Here is a 20,774-nt window from a genome sequence, read left to right as displayed (position 1 = left end):
TGACCAAGATGACAGCAGGTCTGTGGAATGAACCTTATGAGAATAGGTTGAAGATTTGTGGGTTACAGAAATTGGTCAATAGGTGGAAGAGGAGTGATATGATTGAGACATTCAAATTACTGAAGGGTTTCTATAAGATTAATCCAGAAGATATTTTTGAAAATAGGACTGGTGGTGGGAAGACTAGGGACCATGCATGGAAGCTGGGCAAGAATGTGGTTGACAAGGGTGTTGGAGCTAGGTTTTTTACTTGGAGAGTGGTAAATGAGTGGAACAAGCTGCCAGAGTCTGTTGTGGGTGCTTCGACTGTGAATGAGTTCAAGGCAAGGTATGATAGATACTGTGTGAATGTCGAATAGTTGTTCTTGACATGTTAGGGCCTCCCTCGATGAGTCTGTTGACTCCTTGGAGTTGCCCGGAATAATAATAATAATACCTGTACTATCAAGTTCTATAGCCTCAGTGACATTAAGTTAACTCATATCCTCATATACCGCCTGCTGACTCACCATCAGTGGCTCCTCCCTTCCCAACTCTCTCTCAAAATTCAGCATGATGTTCTTCATAAACATTCATGAAGATGATATACCTTTTTGAACTGCTCATTTAACACCTTTACTACATCATCCTCAGTGGTTATCATTCTACTATTGTCAATAACCAAAATCATTCTTTTGTCTACTGGCCACATATATAAAAACCCTAGAATTCCCTTTAGCCTCATAGCTGCTTATATTGCATTTATTTTTTATATTTATATTGCATTTATATTTATTTATATTGCATTTTTTGTTAAATTTACCAAGTGAGTCACCCTGCCTGCTTTGTGTGCTCCTTATGCAACTGACTATTACCACTCATCTAGTGCTGCCTCCACAATGCCTTTTTCAAAATCATGTACCTCTATCTCTATTCCTGTCATAATGTCATCCTCATCCAACCACAGCTTATTTATGCTGACAATTTTTTGGGAAAACTATGAACATTTAATTTCATTCTCCTTATTTTGAATAATTCTGGTAAATGCCAGAAGTATTCTGGCATTTCTAGTTCTATAACAAGTTTCCCAACCCAACCTCTTGGATATGATTCCTCCATATCCCCCCCCCCCCCCCATCATCACTGATCTTACATCTCTTCCCAAAATCTAAATGTTGCCACCACATTCATGGTTACATCCTTTCTTATATGCTCATAAATCCATTCCTGCATCCATCATCTACATTTTTCGTACAGTGTCCCCTTGACTCATGACCCCATTTTCTTGTCCTGTGCTCCTCTCTCATTCTCTTCACTCATTCCATTTACCTCTTCATTCACAAGCTCTCCTACCCTACTTTCCTGCTCTTCTACATTACCTCTTGTTTCCACAGGTTTTTCATTCATTTCAGTCATTACTCTCTCTTGCAGCAACAGTTTCTCCAGCTAACTCACACCAAATCCATTTAAATGTAGCCTGTCTCTATATACTCCATCTATCCTCAAATTCATCCTACACATCCATGAAATGGACACCTCCCCCCCCCCCCACAAACTCCTGTAGTATATTAGTATATCATTTATAATTTTCATTCACCATCTCAACTCATCACTTACAACACTCTGACTACCTTTCCTACATTATATTTTACATTATATTTTATTATATTTCAGAACATACACAATTTGCATACAAAAAATACTTGTTGTGGTGGTAGGTAGTAGATGGCGCTGATGTAGTCAATGGGTAGTAGAGGTGGAGATGGAGAGTTGTACAGTGGGTGTCCTCCCGCGATGAGTCTTCGGACTCTTAGGAGGTATCACAAATAATAATAATAATATATTTTACTCTCCTCAACAATACCCTGATATCCATTCTTACATCCACCTTGTTACCTGACGTAACTTAAATCTACTCGACTTGTTTTGCAAAAAATTAAGGTACTGAGATGATTACTGAACATGCATAATCTGCCTAACTGGTTTCCAACAGGTCCACATCACACAATTACAGACACCAACACTGGAAATTTATTTCAGCTGTTACATAAGGATTTTCACTATCCCATATCTGCACATAATGATTATTATTCATCCCATCTTGAGTGAACATGCTTCACTGGCAATAAATTGTACTTGCCCATGTCAGGATTTTTAAGTACCCAATGAAACTCTATGTGGTCTCTATACAGTAAATTACATTATCTAACCTTAGTCCACCAATGCAACTGAAATGTACAATAGATTTTATAACCTTTTGTGAATGAGATTTATATTAAAAAAATGGTACAGATGTAACTACTTTTACTCAGGACCCCCCCCCCCTCCCAACCAGTTATTTGAGGAACTCTACAGCATAAAAATATTAACTGAATACTTCTTTCTGAATAGCAGTAACAAGTAGTACTCTGCTTGGAGTACTACTTGTTTGCACTCAAAGCAGTTACAATTTCACATAATGCAGTTTTCTCCCAGATATAGGAGTGTGCTTGGCTCAGTGCCATGGCATGTAAAACTGCAAGGGCTGGATGCTGATAGTGCATGGGAGGTGGTTAAGAAGTGTTGGCAGGAGGCAATGGTTGACTGTATACCAAGAGTCCGAATAATAAATCAAGTATGGGTTAAATGGATGAATAACACTATTAAGCTTGAGCTGCAAAAAAAGAAACAATTGTGGAGGGAATTTAAGGAGAAAGGTGACCAGCAGGCACAGGAACAGTATAAAGCTCAGGACAGGATGGTAACAAGGGTGGTAAGAAAAGCAAAAGCAGATTACGAAAGAAAATTGGCCATGCAGGCTAAAGAGAATCCCAAACTGTTTTTTCAATATGTTGCAAGTAAAAGGACAAATGTTCATGGCAGAATGGTTTTAAAAAATGCTGAGGGTAGAGAGGTAACCGAATCAGTCGATATAGTGGAATTACTGAGCAAGCACTTTGCAAGAGTATATCATCCAGGTGGTGACATTGCAGGAATGGAAGAACCAACAGCTTACACTGGTATTGTGATGAATGAAGTAGAGGTAACTAGTCTATTACAGAACCTCAATGTCAATACATCTGTGGGATTGGATGGTATACCAGCTCGTGTTGTACGAGAAGCGGCTAAAGAATTGTCAGTGCCCTTGACCATTTTGTTTAATTTGAGCCTCGGGTCTGGTTCAGTCACAAGGGGGTGGAAAGAGGGGAAAATAGTTTTCCGCTGCATAAAGGTGGTTCCAAGGCTGCTGTTGAAAATTACTGGCCAATCAGCATAACAGGAATCATTATCAAGGTCTTGAAGAAAATAGTCAAGAGGAAAATACAAGATTGGATAGATGAAAATGGGATACTGTATGGGGGACAGCATGGTTTTGTGAAGGGTAGGTCATGCCTCAGTAACTTGCTCACATATTATAACACAGTGACGGCTGAACTGGATAAGGGTAATGGGTTTACAGTGATTCTACTGGACCTTGCCAAGGCCTTTGACAGGATACCACATGAAACCCTAATCAGTAAACTGGAGCAGATGGGGATGGATATAGGGTTGGTGAGATGGATAGGAGGGTGGTTTAAGGAGAGATATCAGAGAGTGGTTTATTCAGAAGTAGAGTCCACAAGATGGCCTGTGACTAGTGGTGTGCCACAAGGATCTGTTCTTGGACCACTGCTGTTTAATTTGTTCATTAATGATATAGGAAAGGATCTGAGAGGAACAGTTCATTTGTTTGATGATCAAAGTTGGGTAGGGCAATGCAGATGATGTCAAAAGTTTGCAAGATGATTTGAATAGACTGGAGGTCTGGGCTAAGGAGAATGGATGTCAATTTAATGTGGCAAAATGTAAGGTTATACATTTTGGGGTGAAAAGATTAGCAGCAGTTTATTACATTGGTGGAACTGTACTTCAGGAAATTGATGAGGCACGAGATTTAGGAGTGTTGGTGAATAAGGAGTTGAAGTTTTGGGGGCACATTGCAAAAGTGGCCAAATCAGCTCATCAAATCACTTGGTTGCTGAAAAATACGTTGACAAGCAGAGACAAGCAGGTTATTGTTCCTCTGTATCGAGCCTTGATAAGACCCCATCTGGACTACTGTGCCCAGATTTGGTCACCTAGGTTTCTTCTTGATGGGGAGGAGGTTGAGAGGATCCAGAGGCGAGTGACCAAGATGATGGCAGGTTTGTTGAATGAACCTTATGAGAACAGGTTGAGGATTTGTGGGAGGACTAGGGAGGACATCCATGGAAACTGGGCAAAAGTGTGGTTAGTAAGGGTGTTAGAGCTGGGATCTTTACTTTTAGAGTGGTGAATGAGTGGAATGGGCTGCCAGAGTCTGTGGTGGATGCTGTAATAGTGAATGAGTTTAAGGCGAGGTATGATAGATACTGTATGAATGTCGAATAGTTGTGATGAATATGATTTAGGGCCTCCTTCGATGAGTTTAAGGACTCCCTGGAGTTGCCCATAATAATAATAATAATAATATTAGTAATCATCAATAAAAATTGCCAATTAGGAATAATATTATCAGGAAATGCATTGGAAATCCTCAACAACAACAACACTTCTCATGTTGCCTTCACAGAAACTGCAAATGAAATTAATGTAGGAATAATCCTTATTCAATAACTAAGCTGGCATCTTTTCAGCAAATATACAAGGTTAAATATCAATGACTGTTTGCACCCATAACTTTTTTTTCAACTCTCATATCACTGATATATACAATCTCTTGGATCAACTGTTTTATTTCTATCTGAATAATCAGTCTGTTAGTTTAGTATTTTGTAATTTTCTTTCTTATTCCATATAAATTTATTCAGTTGGCTCCCTACTATACTAGCTTTGCTTATTCTTGTCTATTTCAGTATTTAATTTGCCATCTTCAGTTAAAAATTATGTTTAAGCTGAAATAAGCCAGTCTGACTGGCCAAGTGGTTAGCGTATTCCCTCTCTAGTCAAAAGGCTGCAGGTTCGAATCCCGCCGTGGGCATGGATGTTTGTGATTGTCCATGAAAATACTAAGTGGTGGTCAGTGGCAGATGGCGTTGGTGGAGTTGCAGAGATTTGGTGGATTAAGTGGTGGAGACAAGAGCAGGGAGTCCAAAGACTCAATGAGTCTTTGGACTCCCTGGAGGTGTCAAATAATAATAATATTTTACTTATTTTATAGCAGGAATATATCAATATTCCTGCCTATCTAAATGTTCCCCTCCCCATACCAAATTTTTTACAGGCATTATTCAACTTAGAGAATCCTGTAGATTTTCATTAGATTTGATTAAGAGTTGGACATCATTTGAATAAAGACAAAATTTTGGAAGATTCTCAGTTTTACTGATATTAACATCTATCAGTACTCACCAAGCGAGGCCCTTATAAGTATCATGCCAAGCATTATCCAACTTTTGCACATTATCTACCATACTTTGCTTTGAACTAATTCACAGTCATGACACCCACAACAAGCTCTGGCAACCTACTCACTCATTTACTCTTCACAAGCAAAAAACTATCCCTGAAATCCCAGCTAACTACACTCTTGCTCAGTTTTCAAGAATGTCCCACCCCTAGTTCTACTACCAGACCTGTTCTGAAAAAAACTTCTCTGTATGAATCTTGTAAAAACCCTTCAGTAATTTGTATGTCTCAATCATACATCAATTTCATCAATTTCCTGGAATCCAGTTCTGCCTATGTGGTACACAGCTGGTAATCTTTTCACCCCAAAATGCATAATGTAACACCTTGCAACATTAAAGTGACATCCATTCTCCTTGCCCAGACTGCCAGTCTATCCAAATCATCCTGCAAAATTTTTAAATCATCTTTATTAACTACTGCTATACCCAATTTTGCATCATAGACAAACACTGAATAGTTCCTCTAAGATCTTTTCCTATATTGTTAATGTACAAATTAAACAGTTGCTGCTCAAGAACAGAGCCCTGTGGCATGCCACTAGTCACAGGCCTTCTACTGGATTCTACTTTTAAATAAATATGGTCTGGTATATGAAAAGGCATATGACAAGGTGCCAAGAGAGAAGCTATTCAATACGCTGCAGTTATATGGTGTCAATGGGACATTATATCAAGCAATACTTAGTCTTTATTTGAGTTGTAAGTCAGCAGTTAGAATTGAAGAAAGTACAGGAAGATGGTTTAATGTTAAATCTGGTGTGAGACAAGGATGTACATTATCCCCTCTGTTATTCATTATCTATATGGATCGCATTATGAAGGAAAGTGGTATTAAACATGATATCGAAATTGGAGATGTTAATGTCAGCTCTTTGCTTTATGCGGATGATGTTATACTTCTAAATAAATCCGCTACAAGTCTGCAAGATTCTCTCACTAAATTGAATAGCTCTTGTAATAGATATGGTATGAAGGTCAGCAATAAAAAGACAAAGACAATGAAAATAGGCAGAATCATTGAAAATGTCAACTGTGTTGTGAATGGAGAACCTGTGGAACAAGTAAAACATTTCAGCTATTTAGGCACGATTTTTACTGAAGATGGTAAATTAAATATAGAAATAGACAACAGAATCAGCAAAGCTGGTATGGTGGGAAGTCAATTGAATAAATTCATATGGAATAAGAGAGAAATTAGTCGCAACACTAAATTAGCTGTATACAAGACAGTGTTCAAACCAGTTTTAACTTATGGATCTGAGAGCTGGGTCAGAAGTAAAACACTTGACCAAAGACTAGAGACTTCAGATATGAGAGTCCTGAGAAAGATTATAGGCGTGAACAGGTGGCATCAATGGCAGTATCATATTAAAAACGAGGATATTAGGAAAGAACTTGACATTGTCTGCATCCAGGAATGCGTTAGCAGAGCTAATTTCAGGTGGTATGGTCACTTAAACAGAATGGGCGAGGAAAGATTAGCAAAACAAGTGTTCTCTGCCAGGTTGGCAGGAAAACGACCGAGAGGAAGACCAAGATATAGGTGGATTGATACGGTACAAAGTGCTTTAGATGATAGAAATATAAGAGCTGATAATATTGGAGTGTTGACGAGTAACAGACTGATTTGGAGGAAAATTGTAGATAGGAAATTAATAATGATGTAATTTTTTTCATGTAGTACTATCATATCCTGTACACCCCTTGAGGGTACATGGCAGGAATTTGATGATGATGATGATGATGGTCTGGTATTTCTCCATCAACCGCCCTAGTCTGATTTTTGCCTTTTTTATTCTATGCACATGCAAACCTTATCAATGTCTCTCTCAAAATATGCCTTAATGAATAAGAATCTTCATAGTTGAAACATCAGCTTAATAATATAGTAAATTATTATAAGTGCTTAGTTTATTCACTAAACCATAATGAGAAAGATTATCAACATCTATTTATACATAAGAGATAGTGAACCTAGATGCATTTATGGCTTATGTATTATATAGAGAGAGATTATTTATTGTTTGTAGCATATAATTTCATAACAATGAGAAACATTTTGTTTAATTTTGATATTAAGGATACTGCTAAAAAACTTCATTATGTTATAACTAGATCAGTTTTGATTTTAATCAACTGATATGGCTCAAAAAATTTTAGTAGAGATCCTAAATATCAAAATTCATTCCAGGCTCTGAGTTCAAATTTATCTGTGGATATTGTGCAGTTTGTCTGCACAGTTAGCCTAGTGGTTTTGCGCTTCACAACCATATGTCTGGAGAAGGAGTGTCCTAGGTTCGATTCCCGTTGACGATGTGAGGAGGCTTAAGGATCTTTCTCAGCCATAGCCAAGTTAGCCGGTCTTGGGCATGGACAGCAGGGTTTTTTCCACCAGTTTATCTGGAGTTTTTCATTACACAAGCAGGCAAACTGGCCCTGTGAATACACACAGGCTACAGTCATAGGATATATTACGGCAAGGAAGGCAACAGGAAACCACCTTGCTCATAATCATTTCCCTAGATGGTGGCATATATAGCTAAACAGCCATAAGGCTAAATACAATCAATCATTGTACAGTTTATTGGAGGCTGCCATCCTGGTTGGCCCTTTTGTGGTCAGTATTTCTTCTCTCCAGCCAAGAGGCTGCAGGTTTGAATCCCATCAGGGGCATGGATGTTTGTGATTGTTCTAGTAACCTTTTGTGGAAAAGGGCATTTTGGTCCTACCACTTCTAGCAGAAAGCTTCACTCACAAAACCTAATGAGGTATGGGAGTGACCATATAGTGTCAAAATGATGTCACATGAATAACTAATTAGAGGCCTCAATTAGCTTGAAAATGTTCCATGTTTGGTCTGTAGGGAAGTTTCTGGATTACGTAAAAAAAAATAAAAAAAAATAAATAAATAAATACAAATATAAATTTAATAATAAAAAAAAAAAAGCTGTAGCTCACCCACAGTACTAATGTACAACTTTTCATGGGCAGGAGACACATAAGAAAATAAAATTCATAATAGCACTTCATGGTAAAAATAACACCAAGAAAGGAAAAATAAATTAATATATCATACTGATATATAAATTTATACTGGTTTTATACTGGGCATTTCCAGGGCACAAATTACAACTGTGACAAGCAGACACCACAGAAATAAATCATTGTAGAATCAGTTCAATTAACTGAGAATGAACTAAGGTCCAAAACATGCACCCTCTATGGCCAGGATAACCATAAAGCTAATTTGGAGAAGCTATGCCATCTAGACTTAGAATGACTGTCTCCCAGATCTTTGGCAAATTAATGCAACCATATTTGTTGAAGGCGAGAGAGTATTTCAAAGCTCATGTTGATAGTCTCTCAAATCTACAGTGACTTCTATGCAATACCGATGTCTTCTTCCATTTAATCCTATATGAAGGAAAATCTAGGGCATCAGTGCTGTGGGGTGCAGATGAGGACTTCAAATACTTCATGAGGAAGGCTAATCCAGAGGACAGAGGTGGATGAAATAAAAGAGGAAGAGGAGACGCAAGTTTGGTGTGTTTGCAGTTGCATAGTAAAGGAATGCTGGACAGCAGTTGCTCTTGTATTAACAGGTGCAATTGAAAATGAAGGAATGATAGTCGCCAATTCACTGGAGCAGTGACCATGGAAGTAAATGTAGAATAGACACAGTGCTGAAACACTGCATCTGTGAGATAGAGGATGATCTGAATCTGTAAGAGAGGGATCATCAATGAGCATAAATGTTTGCCTCTGGACAGCATCAATGATGTTAAGGGAAGTTTTAGGTGCACCATTTTGTTAAGGGAAGTTTTAGGTGCACCAATGTGTGAGCAGTATTCTAAGCATGGGAGGAGTTGGAATTTGTATATAGTTAGAAGTTGGTAGGGTATAAAATAGCCTTTGGAATGCCTAGTTTCTTGGATGCTGAGGATGCTATTGATCTGATATGTTTGTGCCAGGAAAGACTAGAGGTAAACATTAGCCCAAGCAAAGGTGTGATTTGTGTATTACTGAGGGTAAGAGTAGGTGAGCTGAGGTCTCTTTTGTGCAAGAAAAGGCAAGACTGTCTTTTGGTGGAATTGAACATGACAAGATTGTCCTAGCCCCACTGAAGGGTAATATGAAGATCAATGTTTAAGGTACCGGTTGCAGATGATCTTGTGGCCTAGGATGTCAGAGTACTGCATGGTTTGGTGAATGAGTAGAATGACTGGAGAATATTATTGTCGGCAAAGCTGTGGAGAGGATTTGTGGTAATTGCAAGTAGGTCATTTATAAACAAGCGAGTAAGGTGATAGGACAGAGCTTGAGACACTCTAGCATTCATAGTGAAGCTCAAAGAGAGGGAGATAACTACCATGACTCGGAGAGAATGACCAGAGAGAAAGCTGGCTAACCAATTACAGAGGGTGATTGGGAGGCCCAAGGATGGCAATTTGTTAAGCAGGTCACGATACTACACATGGCTGAAAGATTTGGAAATGTTAAGGGCGACAGCACAAATTTCTCCGAACCTTTCCAGAGCACATGTCCAGTGGTGGGGGATGTAAGCTACAAGGTCAGCTGTGGATCTTGAATGAAGGAATCTGTACTGGCAGTTGCTGATTAATTGGTGGGCCTACAAGTAGTGAAGGAGTTGACTATTGTTGACTTTCTCCATTATTTTAGATAGGACTGCAGTGATGGCATTTGGTAGGTGGTTTAATGGTCGACTTCTATCACCCTTTTTAGGAATACGATGGATATGAGATTGCGTCCATGCACTGAGATAAGTATTCGATATATAATAGACTGTAGAGACGATGCAGGATGGTTGTTAATTCTGAAGCACAATGTTTGAGAACTACTGGAGAGATACCATCAGGAATCTCTCAACAGAAGACATTTTAGTATCCAAGGTCTTTAGAAGTTTGTTAATTCTTTTTTTGTCAAAAAACTAAAGGTGTTTGGATATGGTGTTTGGATTCTGGTATGGTAGGAGGTGATTTTCCTTGGTCATCAATTCAGGAGTTGAAGAAAAGAGTAATGCCAGATTGTCAGCTTTATCTTTGGGTAAAGTAATACCGGTGCCATCAGGACGAGAGAGTGAGGTGGAAGTGCAGGAGAGCAGAAGTATATGAAGGATACATCAAAAAGATAGTTAAAGTTTGCTGCATATTTGATCTCCATAACTTTAAAACCACTTATTCAGCTAGCTGCCATACATTCTTTTAAAGATCATCCTCTTGCACATCCTGGAGCGTACGAAGTTCCTTCTCTTCCAAAGTTTGTCCAAAGTAGTTTAGCCTACTTTGGACAAACTGGCAAGATCAGTTAACATATGCTTTGAAAAATACAAAATTTACATCTGCATTCATCTGTACTGGCAGATCATGCTCTGCTTACTCCTTCACCATAGGATTGCATAGAAAAATACATCAGTATTACATAGAAGTTGCTATAGGTCTGAGAGACTATTTTCAGAATCGGCATCAGCTATGAAGCACTTTCCCTCCCTTCCCAACCCGAACAAGTATAGCTGCATTAATTTGCCAAAGATCTGGAAGACAGCCATTCTGAGACCAGATAGCTTGACTTCTTCAAATTAATGTTATGGCTATCTTGTCCACATGGGGATGCCATGCTAGGATATTGACTTTGTTTCAGTTACAGTTTGAATTATTTAAATTAAGGGGATATTAGATCCCACACTGTTTTAAAACCTAGGGGTTTTAAAACACTAGGACTACTTACATTAGCTCACGGTAGTATTCGCTGATATTTTTATAGTTTTTTATACTATATTCGGCATGAAACTCTCTGATTCCAATCTTTGAGTGTCTTATTCAGTTTTAAAACAATGTGGGATCTAATATCCCCTTAATTTAAATAATGTTTATATCACCGAAATGAAGCCTGTTGGCTCTTTATATATTTAAGTAATAGTTTGAATTGTTTCTAATGATTATAATTTGTGATGTGAAAATGATGGATAGAAACCAGCAAAATATCACGAAGTTCAATAAATTCATTTTTTCCTTCTCTTTGTGTTGTTTATATTGTGACGTACTATTATGAATAATCAACAATACTTAAGCATTTCTATACATGTAAAAAAATAAAAATAAATCCTACTCATGCTTTAGTCACTCCGACCAATTCAATGTGGCCACATTGGATTGATTAATATTGAATTCTATAATTGTAATCAGTGAAGTGATTACATTATGTATGTTAATTGCACGTGTTCTTCAGCCAGTCTGACTTTTGCAGGAGGAAAGAATTTTCATTTCTACAGAGAATGGCTTACATATCTTTAGTTGAAATGCTCTTATGTTTTTTTTTCATCCTAGATGAATCTGAACTTGAACTTTGGTTTAATTTGTTGATATTCTAATTGCATTCCACTTACTCAAGTGGCAGAAATGCAAATATGAAAGTGGAGGTGTGGAGTCATGAATATAAGTTCAGGTGTTAGGGGAATGTTAAAAGAAAGTTATGTGGATATGCTGTACAAGAGAATGAACAGAGAAGGTGTGAGTGGTAAAAGAAAAAGAGAATGGTTGAGGTATAGGAAAAAAAACAGTAACAGATATCATCAGGAAGTGTGTACTAACATTCAAGAGTGTTAGTATAATAGTGGAAATGAGGATGGAAACAGAAACATGCAGATAGGACTTAATCTTATCCTAACTCTTGGCAAGATGGGGAGACCTATGAAGAAGATATGAAATAATAAAACCTGCCAAATGTAGTTTATTTTTCACACTTCATAATGTATTCCTCACATTCAGTTCTTGCTGATAAGAATCCATTAAAGTTTGCAACAATGGATTACTGAATGATTTCAGAAGTACCAAGATTGTCTTTTAAGTAAGAAGGCACTTATTATCACATTAATATTATTTATTACTATGCCATCAAAACCTGTTTTGGTTTCAAAGTAGGAAAATTTGTGTTTGTTGTTAGTCTAAGTAATAGCGATTTTGCCCTTTTCTAATTCTGTTCAGTCTGCTAATGAATTCTACAATTCAAATCCCACAAGAATGTGGCTAATATGGTTTACAAATATTCTATATTTGTAACCCATATTGGTAAATCCATATGCTTCATAATACTAGACTGAGATTTACAAAGTGAATAAATACACAGTATATGCATAAACGATTCACTAGCTTTCTTACAAGAGCCTACTTACTATGTTACAGAAATATTCATTACACAAACCAAATATACTTACAGGATGGCACATAAGTGGTATGGTCTCAGCTACTAATTCATATAGCATTTGTTTTTGTATTAAGCCTAACTTTGCCAAATCAGTCATTGTATGAAGTGCTTTACTGATCACAAATTCTTCTGGATCAGCTAAGCCCTATAAAAGAAATCACAAAGATTACAGCACTACACAAAATTATTGTATCTGGAGCAACAATACAAATCAACCACCAATTTTTATTTTTTGGCATATAACATTAGAGATTATGACATCTAATACAATTCGTATTACATTACTACTTTGTAATCTACATCCCCCCCCCCCCAAAAAAAAAAAATTAGTCTATTATTTGATAGATTTTGGATTTCATCAGCTCTTGCATATTAGTAATCTAAAGCACTCTAATTACATCAAACCACCTATATATTATCTTGGTCTTCTTCTGGGTCATTTAACTATGATTTTTGTCTTAAACACCTCTTTTTGCTAATTTTTCACCTCCCATTCTGTATCACCAAACTAGTTTAGATTAGCTCTACTTATACAGACTGAATATTAATCATTTTAATTTATTTTAATTCCTTTACTGATTTTAATATGATTCTGCCATTGATGCAATCTGTACATTCATCTAATTTCCTGCAGAACTATTCATATTTCCTGCAGAATTGTTGCCTCCAGTTTTCATTGAAGGTTTTATTTCTAACCCAATTCTTAAACCCATATGTTAAAACTAGTTTGAATATTGTATTCTAGTTTGGCTAAGGCTAATTTCTCTCTTATTCCATATTAATTCATATTTATGAATTTAGAGACACAAAACACACATGTTGAGATGATTATTTTACTTATTATTAATAAAATAACAATTAACATTTCAACCCCTGTATTGAGGTCATCATCAGATATATACATGCTTTCTGTATATTTATTTATCTGTATAAGCTATGCGCTCTTGTACTCTACAAAGGTAAATTGAATCTATGCTGTTAATTGATATTTTACTTAGCCTGATCTCTACTGGTTAAAAAAAAAAAAAAAAAAAAAATCATCAAGTCTTCTTGTAATGAGATTTTTCTTTGGCTTGTTCTGGTTGCAAATGGGTCCTTCACATTCTTAGAATGGTTAGATTGTCATTTTTGTTCAGGTTAGGATTGTGTTTGAGCATTTCACATGCTTCTTTAAATTTCCTCTCAAACCAGGTTTTGGTGCGGTGTAGGGACTTGGTACCTTTCCAATCAATTCTGTGGTATGTCTGGAGTGCGTGGTCTGAAAGGCCGGTTTTCCAAAATGAAGGTATTTAATGTGTTGTTTGTGTTCATCCTTCGTAATTGGGATAGTTCACCTGTTTCCCCTATGTATGGTAGGTTACATGTGCATTGTATTTTGTAAACCCTTGGGTGAGCTAGGTGTGGAAGAGGATCTTTGGAAGAACTGAGTAGGTGTCTTAATTTTGTCAGGGGTTTGAAGGTGGTTTTGATGTTGTATTTGTGTAGTGTTCTGTCTATTTTTTTCCGAAATGCCTCTAACATAAAGTATGGCAATGGCATTCTTGAAATGTTTTTTGTTTTTAGTGGTGTCTTTGTGGAGGATCTTGTGAATAGTTTTTTTACTGTATCCATTTTTTATAAACGTATGGTTGATGATCTCGTATTCCTGGTTTAGAGCTTGCTCATTTGAACAAATAGTTTGAGCTCTATGTTTAAGGGTGCTTATGACACCTAGTTTTTGTGTTGGGTGATGGTAAGAATTTTTGCATATGTACTGGCCTGGTGTGTGTAGGTTTGCGGTAGAATGAGAAGGAGAGACAGCCTGAGGGAAGACGTGTGACGAGTGTGTCTAGGAAAGGAGGAGAGTTGTTTTTTTTTCAATTTCAATGGTGAATTGGATACGTTTGTGTCGTTTGTTCAGGTGGCTAAGGAAATTTAGTGCTTCGTGGCCATGGGGGGGGGGGGGGGGGGGCAAAAACATCGTCGACATATCTGAGCCAAATTTTGGGCTTTAGGCACGCTGACTCTGAGCTCATTGCTCAAAGTCTTCCATATAAAAGTTAGTTATTCAAGGGGGGGGGGGCCCATGGCTGTACCTTCTTTTTGAAGGTAAAAATTGTTTTGCCACATGAAATATCCAGAGCGGAGTACATGGGCAAAGAGGACTATGATGTCATGTAGAAATATGTTCTGTAGGAGCATAATAGTATCATTGATCGGGACATTGGTGAAAAGGGAAGTTATGTCAAAGCTGACTAATCAATCTTGGTTGTTGAGTGTAATGTTTTTAATTTTGTTTATGAAGTGTTGTGTATTTTTTACGTAGGAAGGGGAATAATCTACTAATTCCTTGAGTGTGGCAGCTAATTTTTTGACTAAGTGGTAATCGTGCTATCGATTCCTTCAAAAAAAGATTTCAAGAATGCCATTGCCATACCTTATGGCAATGGCATTCTTGAAATCTTTTCGGAAAAAATTTCAAGAATTTCGGAGGCATTTCGGAAAAAATAGCCAGAACACTAAACAAATACAACATCAAAACCACCTTCAAACCGCCAACAAAATTAAGACACCTGCTCAGCTTTTCCAAAGATCCTCTTCCACACCTAGCCCACCCAGGGGTTTACAAAATACAATACACATGTAACCTACCACACATAGGGGAAAGGGCAAACCATCCCAATTAGGAAGGACAAACACAAACAACACATTAAATACCTTCATTTTGGAAAACCGGCCTTTCAGACCACGCACTCCAGACATACCACAGAATTGATTGAAAAGGTACCAAGTCCCTACACCACACAAAAACCTGGTTCGAGAGGAAATTTAAAGAAGCATGTGAAATGCTCAAACACAATCCTAACCTGAACAAAAAATGATGGTCTAACCATTGCAAGAATGTGGAGGACCCATTTGCAACCATTATAGTAGCAACCAGAACAAGCTAAAGAAAAATCTCAATACAAAAACTTGGAGTTTTTTTTTTTTTTTTTAATTCAATAGCAACCTGAAATGTACACGTCCAAAAAAATCTTAGATGCAAGGACTTTAGCAGGGTTTATTGTATTTTTTTTTTTTTTTTTTTCAATAGTAGTCAGGCTAAGTAAAAGATCAATTAACAGCGTATATCAATTAACCTTTGTAGAGTGCAAGAGCATGTGGCTTGTTTTCATATGCACACGTATCTTTTTGATGATGACCTCAATACAGGGGTCGAAAAGTCAATTGTTATTTTATTAATAAGAAGTAAAATAATCATTTCGACAGGTATGTTTTGTGTCCCTAAATTCGTAAATATGAATGCTGATCACCGTATAACCTTAAAAGAAAGTTTTTCCGTATAAATTTATTCGACTGACTTCTTGCTGTAAAATCTCACTTATTCAATTATCAAATTCCAATATATTTAATTTGGCATCATTACTAAAAGTGTTCCTAAACAGCAAAAAATCTGTAATTTGTTTTTCAGGTGTACCACTATGAATGCAGCAAATATCTTCTATCTTATTTTTTGCATCTTCACAGAGTGTTCTTTTTTATCGCAACAAAAAAAAAAGCAATTATTTAATTTGGTTAAAGACTTTTGAAGATTTGTAGTATATCTGAAAGGATAACAATTTGCACAGAATAAAGAACTAACCACAATCTATGTGAATATCAGGTTTCATACCACTTTCCTTAATGGTGTAACCTACAGAATATTTTAAATAGCAATGAAGTTAGCATACAACCCTGATTTTACATCAAACTGTGTGTGTGTGTGTGTGTCAATTTTAATTGCTGAAGATGATATGCTATATAAAGTTCTAAATTATATATTTAGTTTAATCCTTTATCCAAGTGTAAAGTAACAGAAGTATCTTCAGGACTGGGGTAACTCAAGGCAAAGGTGGACTGACTTCACATCACTTGCCTTACTATATAAGGTTCCTGTACACCATATATGTGATTTAGCTCATCACATCATTATCAAAGTGAACACACAGTAAATAAATAGTTATATAAAGCAACGATGGAATGAAAGCATTATTAAGATCATTCCCTTTATTGCTCTGAGTCCAGTAAAATGATATACTCTCAGGGAGCTAAGGAACAACATAAGCACAAGCAGATGAGAGTGAAGTTTTTTTTTTTGTGGGGGGGGGGGGGATATACAGTAGACATTCATTTCAGTGAGCATCACTACAATAAACTACAGAAAAAAACCCACCTGGTCTAGAACCAATGCTATTTTAAGCTCACAACTGCAAATAGTAAAAGCACAAAATTTTCACAAAAGCAAACCCTGCAAATGATATCACAAATATAGCTGTCAGAGAGTAATTCTGTGAAAAGTACAGCATAAAATTTATTTCCATTTTGTATTCATCATTTATTAAATGAATGTGAGCCAAGTTGTTCTATTATGTGCCAAGTAAATGTCAGATGTTGCAAAAATCTCATCTTCAAAAAAGAATTTTGTTATGTATTGCCAAACTGCTTTCTTGACCTCCCTCTCTCTTCCGTTGTGCCCATTTGTTAGTCTAGAGAGCAAGTACACTGAAACCTAAATTAGGATGATGTCTAAGTTCATGTCCAAACCACCTCAAGTTAACTTTTTTTGAATTCTACTAAAGGCCTTTATTGGCTTTCTACAATGCATATCCTAATATTAATCTACGGCATGTTGTCCAAAAAACTACCGATGATATTAAATGTGCACTGAATAGTGATATTCCATATCTGTGAACCATGTGTAAATATGGCTTGAACAGTGGTTTTGTTAAATAAACAAACAGTAGTGTTTGTGGTGATGAATTTGAATTTCCAGATATACAGATATTCCTTTTATTCTATATTTAGGACTTCAGTTTTACTCCTGTTGACTGCCCCACCCAATCAATGCTGCATATTTACACAGATTATCGGGGTGGTTTGGGAAATCCGAATGTTAGTGTCAGTTAGCACAACATAATCTACAAAGCAGACCACTTATGTGAGCTTGGATGGTCCAATCTTATTAAGAGCTATTTGTAGCCATTTTCGGCAATTCTGAAAATGACAAGAGTAATAAGAAAAAGATATGGAGCCTAAGAGTCTTCCTGAAGAACTATCATATATCCATGGAAAAGCTCTCAGTCATCTCTTCATTAATCATTATTCTTGCATGGTCATTCTGGTTGGTTCTGTTATTGTTTTAATTATACAGTAGTTTTAATTACACAAGGGATTATACAGTAACTTAGAACTGTTAATATCTTTAATATCTTTTGTCTATTGACCAAATCAAAGATGCTAGAGAAATCTATAAAGTTTAAGATTAAAAGAAGATTTTTATCTTTTAGCTTCTTCAAACAGACTATTAATGCAATAATTTATTTAACAGTGCTTCTGTTTTTCAAGAATTCTACTTGATTTCAGAGCAGAAGAGGAATTCCATATTTCATTTCATTGCTCAATTCAGTCTAGAAGCATTCTGTTATGGATTTCTACTTATGGTAAGAAATATAATGATTTGTCTGTAATTTTCTGAGTTGTTTAGATTGCCATTCTTAGATACTAGTATTATTAATCTTTCCATCCATTAGGATGGAATGCTGGATGTGGATCCTAATGGATGGAATGCTCCAGTGTGGCTAGAGCTGCACTGCAGACATATAGTAATTGTTTCCAAAGCACCTCCATGTTTAATAGCCTTTGCTATTTATGCTGTCCAATACAACTACTTCCTTATTCTTCATCGTCAATTTTCTGATATGTACCCTCAACGGGTGTGCAGGCTACTATGAACAGTACTATATGATTAAGTTTACATTAGTACTAATTGCCTATCAACAATTTTCCTCCAAATTAGTCTACTGCTTGTCAGCACTTCAATTTTTGTCTTCTAGGGCATTTCTTATTGAATCAATGCATCTAGATCTTGTTTTCCTCTGAGTATTTTTCCTGTCATCTTAGCATTAAACACTCATTTTGCTAACCTTCCCTCTCCCATTCTATTTAAGTGACCATACCACCTTAGATTAACTCTGCTCATACATTCTTGAATGCTAACAATGTCAAGTTCCTTTCTCATATCTTCATTTTTAAGGTTATTATTATTATCATCATCCCACAGAGTCAAAAACTCGTCTAGGAGGTCATTTTGTTATACACATAGCTCATCATATCTTGCCTTAAACACATTAAAATTCTCTGCAGACATAACGCTCACAGGCAAAGCATTCCAATTATTCACAAGTCTTCATGCAAAAAAACGACTTGTCTCTCCCTTGCTTACCCCCCTTATACAGCTTCTAGGGATGACCTCTTGTTCTTTCCCAATCTCCTACCATTTCATGAAAAACCTCTTCCACAATAATCCTTTACCAACTTATATGTCTCTATCACCCCCCCCCTCTTCCTCCTACCCACTAGACTCTGTAAACTGCATCTTCTCAACCTTTCTTCATATTTAAGATTCCAGAGATCAGAAATTACCTCAGTCAATAACCTCTGGACCCTTTCCAACATCTCTTCATCCTTTTGAAAACTAGGTGACCAAATCTGTGCACAGTAATCCATATGCAGCACAATCAAGGGTGTACCAGCCATTGATGCCATCTGTTGACTCTTCTAATTTTTCTCAGAATTCTCATATCTGTAGTCTCAAGTATTTGATCAAGTGCTTTATTTCTAATCCAGCTCTCAGATGTATAACTTAAAACTGGCTGGAATACTGTCTTGTATACTGCTAGTTTAATGTTCTGACTATTTCCTCTCTTATTCAATGCAAATTTATTCGAGTGGTTCCCCACTATGCCAGCTTTACTTATTCTGTTGTTTATTTCTGTATTTAATTTGCCATCTTCACTAAAAACTGTGCCTAAATAGCTGAAATATTTTACTTGCTCTTAAGATTCTGTATTGAGAATATAACTAAAATTTCTGTCTACTTTTATAGTTTTTGTCTTTTTATTGCTGATTTTCATGCCAAATTTGCTACAGCTATTATCCAATTTAGATAGGGAATCCTAGAGAGAGACTTGTATTTGATGTGTTTAGGAGTACATCACCTGCATAAAGCAAAGAGCTAAGTTTGATATCTACAATTCTGATATCAGGTATATCAGTTTTAATGTCACATTCTTTTATAATGCAATCCATATAGATAATGAATAAGAGAGTAAATAATATGCACCCATGTTTTACACCTGAATTTTACATCAAACCATCTTTCTGTAATTTCTTCAACTCTAATTTGTAACTTATGGTCGAAATACTAATCAAAAAGAGTATTATGGCTTAGTATTAATGACTGCTAAAACAAAGTATATGGTAATAAGCAAAAAACAGCAGCAAAGCAAATTTAAGAGTATCAATAAAAATATAGAGGCTTATAATTATTTAGGATTAATAACTACAGAAGATGAAACAACAATTACAGAAATAAAATTAAGAATAGCTAAGAAAAAAGAAGCATTTTGGAATAATAACTTATTAATTACCTCTGGAAAAAATAAACAGACTAATATAGGAACAATAAAAGTCCACGCAGTTAGCCTAGCGGCTGTGCGCTTCACAACCATATGCCTGGGGAAGGAGTGTCCTAGGTTCGATTCCTGTCGGTGATGTGAGGAGCTGAAGGATCTTCCTTCAGCCATAGCCAAGTTAGCCAGTCTTGGGCATGGACAGTAGGGTTTTTCTCCAATTTATCCTGGGGGGGGGGTTATCATCCCGTAAAGCAGGCAAACAGACCTTGAGAACTCGACACTACAGGACATAGCCACACCAGGGAGTGGGGCTGACCACCTTATCCTGTGAACGGTTTGAGGTCTGATGATTAATAAACGCTCCACACCACAAAATGTGGACATATGCAAAATCCATAATCAGAAACTGCAGGCCTTTGAGATGTGGTGCTATAGACAAGCACTGAAGATTTCTTGGAAGGAATAAAATAAAAACTAATACAGAGGTATCAAAGTTAATGGAAGTTAATGGAAAACAACACAGCACTCAGGGAAGAACTTATATAGAGAAAGTGAAAAGATGGCAGGACACACATATTAAGAGGATCAGCAGGGAAAGCATCTCTGGAAATAGGAGGAGAAATTAGAAGGAAGATCTCCTGGTAGAAAAATAACTTCTTTGGTCGATGATGTAAAGAAATAGATAGGTAACAAGAGCATGAGATCAAAAGGATGGCAAAGAAATGGACACTGG

The 20,774-nt window shown here is 36.6% G+C and overlaps 1 protein-coding gene across 1 annotated transcript in view; it reads right to left on the bottom strand.

Annotated features, from left to right (window-relative positions):
• The window catches only part of Vps15 (vacuolar protein sorting 15), a 529,585-nt gene that overhangs the window by 221,978 nt on the left and 286,833 nt on the right, over positions 1-20,774 (bottom strand). The window contains exon 19 of the mRNA XM_090391958.1: positions 12,619-12,753. Within this exon, the coding sequence (XP_090248084.1) occupies positions 12,619-12,753 (135 nt within the window). The remainder of the gene's footprint in view (positions 1-12,618; positions 12,754-20,774) is intronic.

This window comes from Typopeltis vanoorti, chromosome 4 (genome assembly GCF_054136105.1).
Source record: "Typopeltis vanoorti isolate ZY-2024b chromosome 4, IOZ_Tvanoo_1.0, whole genome shotgun sequence".
NCBI lineage: Eukaryota > Metazoa > Arthropoda > Arachnida > Uropygi > Thelyphonidae > Typopeltis > Typopeltis vanoorti.
Note: the sequence above shows the minus strand (reverse complement) of the source record. Positions and strands in the feature narration are given on the sequence as shown.